Below are 9,933 nucleotides of genomic sequence, written 5' to 3'. Positions count from 1 at the left end.
GTACTTCCGGGACGGGAGACCTGGGTTCCGGGAGGGTGCTGGAAAGAGAGGGAGAGGCGGCGGCGGCTGGAGGATGAAGAAGGAGCATGTGCTGCGCTGTCAGTTCTCCGCGTGGTATCCACTGTTCCGAAGCCTTACCATCAAGAGGTAAGACAGGAGGGGTTACGCCGGGGCGATAGGCAAAAGGGAACTGCGACATTTGGGGCGAGTCCTCGCTCCATCAGCGAAAAACAACAACACAGGCCTTTTAGCGACTGGATGGGAGCGCCAGTGCCCAGATTTCGACTTCCTAGTACTGTTTCAGGTGGGGAGATTAATGAAGTCGATGCGCGTTTGCTGTGCGTCGTGTTGCGTTCAGGGCGTGTGCTAGGGCGGGTAGAAGGGCAGGTCATGGTTCATTGAAGGTCAGATGGCGGGGTGACTAGTGGATTAAGCCGGTTCAGGCTTGGGAGTTCACCATCACTGCTTGTAGAACTGCCAGAGAGGAGAAGTGATCAGGAGAACTGGGTAGTCTGGATTTTGCCACTGACTAACCCGCTGGGGTCTTAATTGCTTTCAGTCGCTGTAGGATGAGAACAGTGATACAGACCCTGCTTGAAATTCTCCGATAAGATAGCTTAACAAGAAAGCATTAGTGTAGTTATATGTTGTTAGGGATCGAGATGTACGTTGACAGGAAGCCATCCCTGGAAAAGGAGTGGAATGGGATTCGTTGTCTAGTTCTCTGGCCTACAACAGGGGATCCATCCCTGGTTTGCAGGGCAAGCAGAAGAGTAACTTTTCCTTCACTGGGTCATTCAAGGTAATATAGGCAAGGCAGCTAGGAGAATACCCCCAGTGTTCAAAAGCAATCAGCATGTGGAGAATAATGCAAGAGCAGGCTGTCACTCACTAAGAGGGATAGATCAAAGAACTGCATATTCATGGACAGGAGTTTCTGTATTTTGCCCGCTCCCCCTTTAGGCCTATATTATCACTTAATTTAGATACCAACTGTCTTCTGTTCGTTTGGTCCCCTTGGTGCAGAGTGTGAATACAGAGAGGCCAACGATTTTGAAATCCTGAGGGTTTGGAAGAGCATAAGGAGATTATTCACAAGACCGTTCTCTTCCATCCTGGTATTCATACATAGGATCTGTTTCTAGTTGGAGGTTAGAGCAGCTCCAAGGAAGATAATCCTTTTGAAGCATTTGAAGGTGGTTGAAGTGACACCAAAACAAAAGGAAGAGCTTCAAGAGCTGCAGTGGACATTGCCTCCTAAGAAGTTATCTTCCCCTATGATATTCTGATCCTTTGTTACATTGTATAATCAGAATAAGCTTTAGGTCTGAGATGAGGCTAGAGTTATTTGTGTTGGTGAGAGAGAGGTATTTGTGAACCTGTCAGACATTTTCCTACTGAGTGCACTTAAAGCTGACCTGCAATGTGTGCAGGTGCCTTTTTGTCATCTGTGGCGTGGTTTTTCCTTTGCCTTCGGCAGGAAAGTCTGATGGTTAAGAATTGGGCTCTCGAATCGGGGCCGTCTGCCTGGCTTTGGATTTTGGTCCCACCAGCATCTTGAGCAAATTGCTTAATCTCTCTAAGCCCCATCTGGAAATTTGAGAAAATAATAGGATTGGCATGGGAATTAAATGAGATAAAACATTTAAAATGCTTGCCACTGTTTCTGGCATGTAGTAAACAAACAGAAATGCTGCTTGTTGTTACATTTTGGATTTAGTCAAAGCTCCATTGACCAAAATAACTTTAGTTCACTTAGAGTGTGTACCACTCCTAGGAAGCAAAGAGTGAAAAATAACCGGGAGGTGGGGTTTTTAAAAGTCCACAACTAAGCCGTGTTGCCTGAAACTGTTCTTTGCTCTGTCTTTAAACTGTTTCTTCAGTCTGTTTAGTTCTGTGGTCATATCACGGGAACCTAACATACAGCAAGATATCCCTCCACAATCTGGGCCAGTCTGGTGGCGTTGTGTTAGCTTTGTCATTGTCCTTGTCAGCTTTAATGCTGAGAGACCATATTGTTGTTATTGACTCAGCATTATTATTCAGTGTTTATTACATGGTTCAGAGATGACTAGGTGGGTAAGAATACCAGTTGATTTTTTGATGAGTTCTAGAACTTTGACTCAGGCTTAAGAATCATTAGCTAGATAACTTTGGGCCATCTGCTTTACTTTTTAAAATCGGTTAGTTTCCTCAAACATAAAAGCTATATTAAATAATCTTTTAAGCCCCCTTTTACCTTTAAAATTGTATTAGAATAACTTGTCTGTGTGTATATAATTATGTTCCCTTGGTCTAGAATCAGATAAGATCTAGAATTCTAGAATCTAGAAGAGGATACTGAATGTATAAGGTACTGAATGGGATACAGAATGGAGTAGGTACTTTGTCATTTAATTCTTTTACATCTGTTGGACAGACCTCATTGGACTCTCACCTGACTTGGATTTCAGTGACGGATCTAAGCTCTTTCTGGACAGCCTCATTAGTTTGTGTAAAGCACATTCTCGCCTGGAGTAGCACTTAACATGTTATATGGTGATTTTTTTTTTTTTCAGCTTTTGAGTTTCATAGTCTCACTTGAAATTGGTTAAAGTTTAGCAGATTTACAAATAGAGTAGTAAGATCTAGTGGTTGACCTTAAAAGCCTGAAGAATTAAGCTTTTCAATGTAAAATTGTAAAATTCGATAAATCAGATATTAGTTTTAAGAACTGAACTAGCCCATGAATAATCTCTGTGCACACAAACCATTTCTGATTTGCCAGAAAACTTAATAAATGATGCATGAGTCGATGTCCTCTTGACTCTGAAAGCAAGCTATCATTTCTTTTCAGTTGTTAAAGACTATATGTCTCAAGGTCAAAATAATAGCATTACGTTTAGGTACCTGTTGCAGAATTTCTTGATGATTTATTATTACAGAGTAAAAAGCAGATTATCCCATGGGATTCTGAAGTGACTTCAGGTTGTGGCTTCGCCCTCCCTTAATTGTCTGAAACAAATTAAACTAAAGCAGCTTTATAGCTCTGGCAGTCCAGTCTGCTGAATGGGATTCCACCAAAACACATCCAGACACATGGTGGATTCTTAGCCTTAGGTGCTCACTGCCAACCAAGGAAGGGTTTCCAGATCTTAAGGCTACCTCTGTCTTCTGTCGTAGAAGGTGGTCAGATGCTGTAAATTTCTGATTTGCTTACTGCATTTCCTGTGTTGCTGCAGATATCTGCTGGTGTCTGATTTCTGGAAGGCCCATGTACTCAGAATTCTCTTGAGCTTGTGCCTTTCATGCTGTAATTTCAGTGTGGTTCTTTGGATTTGGTGGTTTTTTGTTTCTTCACCACGGTTGTTAATATATGAGCCGAATTTAGTTTCCCACAATCTTTATTGATATTGTTAATTTTCAGTCTCCTATCAAATGTACATCATTAACATTTCTCATTTTATTTTAAAATAAAGGTAACAAGTAATTAAAAAATTGAGTTTGGAATTTTTCTCTCTGCTTATGATTGGTCTTTTTAAATGATGCCTTTTTGGTAAATTTATTTATTATTATTGTTTTTTTTGTTTTTTGTTTTTTGTTTTTTTTAGTGTCATTCTTCCACTTCCTCAGAATGTGAAGGATTATTTACTCGATGATGGAACTCTGGTGGTTTCAGGAAGGTAAAGTGTACCAGGAAAAATTCTTTAAACTTTATCACAAAGAAATGTTGCAGTGATTAGATCTCAATAATTACCAGGTAAAATAAATACATTAGCTTTGGCACAATTCTCTCCTTTTTTTCCCCCTAGTTAAAATTACATCCTGATCTTTGTCCTGTATTTCTTGTCAGTGTTCAATTAATAAGACTCAGAATTGAGTACTCCTTCCTCTGATAGTTGCTGGTTGTGAAACTGGGCAGTTCCTTCCATCTCTTGCTTGAGAAAATGGAGGGGGGCGGGGGCAGGAAGAGGGCCCATTAGGACCCTCTGAAGTTCTTCAGCCTGTTTTCGTTTTCTTTTTCTTTTTCTTTTTTTTTTTTTTGAGATCTTTCAACTTTTAAGATAAAAAATTAATTGTCCATTACAAACAGAAAGCTTTACTAGGGTATCGTGTAATTCCTTAACCTTTTCTTCCCCATGGTTAACCCCCCTCCACCTTCTCTGTTGCTGTAATTCCTCTAGTTATAAAGGGACGACATTACCATGCTTCAGTCTTTTTAGGGCAAACTTGAAAAAGTTTAAGAATCATAGAATGTAATGAAGTTCCTAGTTTGCTCACAGGTCATGTTACCTAAATAAATGCTCATCCCTCACTTCCTTTCTGAACTAGCTTAACAGGAACCCTTGGTGTACAGAACTCCTTTTTTTTGTAGAATTCCAGGTTGGAAATAATTTTCCCTTGGAATTACTATTATTATCATTATTATCCTTTTTTTTTTTTTTTAAGTATTCTTCACGCCCAGCATGGAGCCCTTGGTTTTTAAGTATTCTTCATGCCCAGCATAGAGCATGGAGGGCTTGAACTCATGACCCTGCGATCAAAACCTGAGCTGAGATCAAGAGTCAGATGCTCAACCGACTGAGCCACCCAGGCGTCCCTCCCTTGGAATTGTTTAAAAAAAATTTTTTTATTGTGATAAAATGCCCATAACATAAAGTTTGCTATCATAATTATTTTTCAGTGCACAGCTCAGGGGAAGTAAGTGCATTTGTAATGTGCAACCGTCACCACCATCCACCTCCAGAACTCTTTCCATCTTGTAAAACTGAAACTCAGCCCCCATTAGACACGAACTACTCATTTCTCTTCCCACTAGCCCCTCCTAACCACTGTTCTACCTTCTGTGCCTATGATTTTGAGTACTCTAAATACCCCACATGAACAGACTCGTAGGGGATTTGTCCTTTTGTGACTGGCTTTATTTCACTCAGCCATAATGTCCACAAGCTTCACCCATATTCTAGCGTGTGTCAGAATTTCTTTCCTTTTAAGGCTGAATACTGCCTCATGGTATGAGTGGGCACATTTTGGTGCCTCACTTTTACTCTTTGCCTCATTTTATTTTTCTGCATAATACTTACTTCCATCTGGCATAATTCCCATAATTGTTCTGTTATTAGAATGCAGGCTTCATGAGAACGGGGACTTGGACAGGTCTGTTCCTGGCGCTTGGGGCAGTACCTGATACGTGAGAGGTGCTTGGTAGACATTTGTTGGATGAAGGAACTTGGGAACAGAATTGTGTGTGTTTTCATTAACACTAATTTCATACTCCGCTTCCCTTTCTCTTGTGAATTTTCTGTGTAGTTTTCTGGATTACATTTCTGTTTTTGGTTATTCTTAGCCTCATAATAACCTGAAGATTGTTAATGAGAGTCTCATGAATTCTAATTGCAGGATAAGGAAACAGTAGAATAGTGAAGCAAGACTCAACTTTGGGGCACTTAAAAACATAATTTTATTATTCTCAAGTCTAGAACAATAATGAGTTTATTTATATAAATGGAACCGTAGAGGCGCCTGGGGGGCTCAGTCGGTTAAGCGCCCGACACTTGATCTCGGCTCAGATGATGGTCTCATGGTCCATGAGATCGAGTTCTGCCTCAGGCTCTGCACTGACAGCGTGGAGGCTGCTTGGGATTCTCTTTGCCCCTCCCTGTGCTCTCTTTCTCACTCTCTCTCTCAAAAATAAATAAATGGGACTATAAAGAAAATAATTTCTAACATTAGAAAGTACTGGGTAGATTTCCGTATTGCAAGCGTATGGAAGAGCTCCGTGTTGTTTTTCATTGGCCAGGTGTTTGTGCGAGCTCGTGGCGTGGGTGGGCCCTGCTAAATACCGTCGCACGGCTCTGTGGCACCTTGCCGCACAGTAGTGCACCCATCAGAGAGGGATCTTGCCCTTTTGGAGTTGGCGGTTCAGCTTCAAGTGTGTGGGAGTGGATACAGCCCTCCAGTCCCGTTGCCTGCTGGCAGATCATGTCTTTGTAATTTCTAGTGCTCTGTGCTTGGGTTTCCCTGTCCGTAAATGGGGTGACTGATACCCTAGAACTTACTGCGGGTTGTTGCACAGATGAAAAGAGATAATGTGTAAAATGTTTCGCCCAGTGCCTGGTCTACTGTGTGCTCTGAAGAAACAGCACCTGCTCTCACCATCATCATTGATCTCACCTGGAACATTAAGCAAGCACACCAGTAAATATGTAACTGGGAATTCTGATGAAACTTTAAATCACTGGGGGTGGGGTCGCTGAAGATGGCAGGGAAGGACAGAGAATATTCTTCAGGGTATTCTTAGGAGCCTCTCAGTCAGGAAGTTTGGGTGGAAGGTAGTCAGTTGATGGGTGGAGGGAAAGATCTTCCAGGCTGAGGGAACAGCATTAAGGAGTGCTCTGAGGCATGGAAGGTCTTGATCTGCAGAAACTACAGGGAGTCATGCAGCTGGAGCACGGAGGGCCGAACGGTGCAAGAGTTGGTTGGTGCCACCGGGGAGGTAGTTAGGGGGTGTGTGGGAGTCCTGTTAAAGATTCTAGTATTTATTCTGAGGTCAGTAGGAATGCATTGAAGAGCTCAGAACAAGACAGTGACTTGAGCAGATTTCAGGGTTTGAACTGGGACCGGTTACCATGTGGGAATTGAAGACTGGTTAGGAGGATACTGCATTGGACCGAGTTAGAACTGACAGTGGCATGAACTACGATGGTGACACTGGAGGGGAGATGTGAGTGCATGTGAGGTGTTGGAGCTGCACCGTCAGAACTTGGTGACAGAGAAGGAGCTGGCAAGAATTACCCTCTCATTTCTGGCGGAACATCTGGATGGACGAAGGTGTCATTTACTCTGGCTGAGAAAAACCTTTGATTTGAAAAGGGCAGTAATTTTAGGTGGGATTATTTTTATAGGTAAAAACTTGAAAATACAGGTAAAATTTAAATGAGGTACATTTACAATAAAATGCACAGATCTTGAGTGTAACGTTTGATGAGTTTTGATAAATAATGCACACTTGTTTCATCACCTTGCCATTGAAAGTATCAAACATTTCCGGGGCATCTGGGTGGCTCAGTCGGTTAAGCGTCTGACTTCAGCTTAGGTCATGATCTCGTGCAGTTTGTGGGTTTGAGCCCTGTATTGGGCTCTAAGCTGACAGCTCAGAGCCTGGAGCCTGCTTCAGATTCTGTGTCTCCTCTCTCTCTGCCCCTCCCCCCCAGTCGTTCTTGTTCTCATTCTCTTTCTGTCTCTCAAAAATAAACATCAAACAAGAAAGAAAAAGAAAGAAAGAAAGAAAGAAAGAAAGAAAGAAAGAAAGAAAGAAAGAAAGAAAGAAAGAAAAAGAAAATCAAACATTTCCAGTCCCTAGGAAAGTCCCTGCTCTCCCCTGTTGGTCAGTCTTGCCCACCTCCTCCAACTCCACCCCAGGCAAACACTGGTCTGATTTCTGTCTCCATGGCTTAGTTCTGTCAGTTCTAGGCCTTCGTGTAAGTGAAATTATATAGTATGTATTTTTTTGTGTCTGGCTTCAACTCAACATAATGCTTTTGAGATTCATGTGTTACTCTGTTTCATTGCTAAGTAGCTTTCTTCAAACCTTTTTGTTTTAAAGATATTTTTAAGTAATCTCTGCATCCAGCCTGGGGCTCAGACTCACAACCCTGAGCTCACGTGTTACATGCTCTATTGACTGAGCCAGCTAGGTGCCCCCGGATGTGTCTTTTTAAAGCTCAGTGTTTGTTTTGTGTGCGGGCTTGGTTGTGTATCCCTCTCAGTATATTCTTTGCTGTCCTAATCTTTTCATTTTTTTCCTTGGAGCCCATGCTATTTTTTTTTTTTTTAATTTTTTTAACCTACGAATTTTTTTTTTTAAGTTTTAATTCAAATTCCAGTTAACATACAGTGTAATACTAGTTGCAGGTGTACAATACAGTGATTCCACACTTGGAAACATCACCGGGTCCTCATCATGACAGGTGTGCTCCTTCATCCCCATCACCTTCTTCACCCATACCCCCACCCACCTCCCCTCTGGTGACCAGGTGTTTGTTCTCCATAGTTAAGAGTCTGTTTCTTGAAAAACGATGGTCGGCGTGTCACAGTAGTTGGCGGTGCCTTAACCGAATGTGTGTGGTCAGGCCTGAGGGCCCCTTCCGTCCTTGTCAAGGGGAGTGCTGACATCTCAGCTCAGACACTTGCTATCCTAATCTTCTTGACTTTCCCAGGAAGAGTAGGGGGATAAAAAAGTAAAACGAGAACACCCCATGAAGCTTTAATTAACCCCAAAAGAACATAATTTAACTTAACCTAAAAGGATAATTAAACTTTAAATGGGTTAACAGTTTTGGACAGCCTCCAGGTGATTACAATCTAGATGCACTGGTTATAATATCACATCACTTATCGATCCACGATATTGACCAACAGAGCAAGTTACACTAGGGAAAACAGCACAGTCCTATCCTGGGGTTCATATCGACAGTAGGGTTTATGGCCTCGGATCCAGACATCCCATTGGTTTCATTTGTTCAACTGTTGAAGTCCTGCAGGCCAGAATATCTCTATTCAGGCCAGAGTAATCCAGGTTGGTTTCTGTCTATCAGTAATTTCTCCCTGAGTTCAGATAGTAACAATTAGTTGAATGAGTGTGTATGTTTAAAATATTGTTAATAGAGTACCACAATTGTGTCTATTAATATGTGGACATTTTAGCTCTTTTACATGGGATGTATCCCTGCATCAAGGAATACAGTATTATAGTTACAAATAAATAGAATGGAGTTAATGGACTAGACTTACTGAATATTCTTTCTATTGTGAGTAGGCCAGTAGTGAACTATGGCTGGTAGACACTGAGATCTGTCGATTAGGCATCTTTCCTTAGCATAGACTATGGGAGTTATGTATGACTCAGTTTTGTTTGGTAAGATAAATTCTGAAATGGTACGGAGTGGGAACAATATGAATGCCTAGAGATTCCATCATGTGTAAAAGATGCCCCACCTTATTACTAATTACCAAAGGAGTACTTATTATAGTAGACTTGAAAACTTTATAGAGAAAATATAAAGAAGCAGAAAAAAATCACTTCTAATTCTACTACCTAAAAGCAAATCCTGTTCAAATATTGGAATATCTTCTCTAGTCTTTTTAAATACATTTTTTAGCCTATCTTATGAGCATACTATATTTTATATAATATGTAATGTCCTATTTTATATAATTTATACTATATTCGTCCAATATGTAATACATAGTACACATAATACATGTTTGCATATAATATATATTTTATATAATATATAATTTTATATTCTTTATTTCAGTGAACACAATTGTGTAATTTTCCATGTGTTTTTAAGGTTTTTTCTAATTTTTTAAATTTTTTATATTTGAGAGACAGAGCTCAAGCAGGGGAGGGGCATAGAGATGAAGACAGAAAGTGAAGCAGGCTCCAAGCTCTGAGCTGTCAGCACAGAGCCTGACGTGGGGCCCGAACTCACTAGCAGTGAGATCATGACCTGAGCCAAAGTCGGATGCCCAACCGACTGACCCACCCAGGCACCCCTCCATGTGTTTTTAAAATGGCATAAGATTATTAAAAAAAAAAAAACTCTTTTTAATGTTTATTTTTGAGAGAGAGAGAGAAAGAGACAGCGTGAGTGGGGGAGGGGCAGAAAAAGAGGGAGACACAGAATCCGAAGCAGGCTTCAGGCTCTGAGCTGTCACCACAGAGCCCGACATAGGGCTCAGATCCACAAACAGTGAGATCATGACTTGAGCTGAAGTTGGACGCTCAACCAACTGAGCCACCCAGGTGCCCTGGCATAAAATTATTTTTAGTAACTGCATAATTTCCATGGATATGTACTTGCTGTAATTAATTTCATAGTTGTTGGGCATTTAGGTCATTTGCAAGTTTATAGAAAAATAATTCCTCAGTGAACATATTTTTGCATG

General features: G+C 41.1%; 1 protein-coding gene and 1 pseudogene across 5 annotated transcripts in view; one reads left to right on the top strand and one right to left on the bottom strand.

The window, feature by feature from the left end:
- Window positions 1–14: 14 nt before the first annotated feature.
- CDC123 (cell division cycle 123) overlaps window positions 15–9,933 on the top strand; it is a 58,336-nt gene continuing 48,417 nt past the window's right edge. For 3 of the 5 annotated variants that reach the window (XM_058681905.1, XM_058681906.1, XM_058681903.1), the window contains exons 1-2: window positions 15–147; window positions 3,591–3,662. In XM_058681905.1, coding sequence (XP_058537888.1) covers window positions 74–147; window positions 3,591–3,662 — 146 coding nt within the window. In that variant the 5' untranslated portion in view covers window positions 15–73. The remainder of the gene's footprint in view (window positions 148–3,590; window positions 3,663–9,933) is intronic. The other 2 variants (XM_058681907.1, XM_058681904.1) reach the window with 1 other exon arrangement.
- On the bottom strand, window positions 8,050–8,168 carry LOC131484204 (U6atac minor spliceosomal RNA; annotated as a pseudogene).

The sequence above is a fragment of the Neofelis nebulosa genome, chromosome 8 (genome assembly GCF_028018385.1).
Source record: "Neofelis nebulosa isolate mNeoNeb1 chromosome 8, mNeoNeb1.pri, whole genome shotgun sequence".
Lineage (NCBI taxonomy): Eukaryota > Metazoa > Chordata > Mammalia > Carnivora > Felidae > Neofelis > Neofelis nebulosa.
This window is presented reverse-complemented; position numbering and strand designations above follow the sequence as displayed.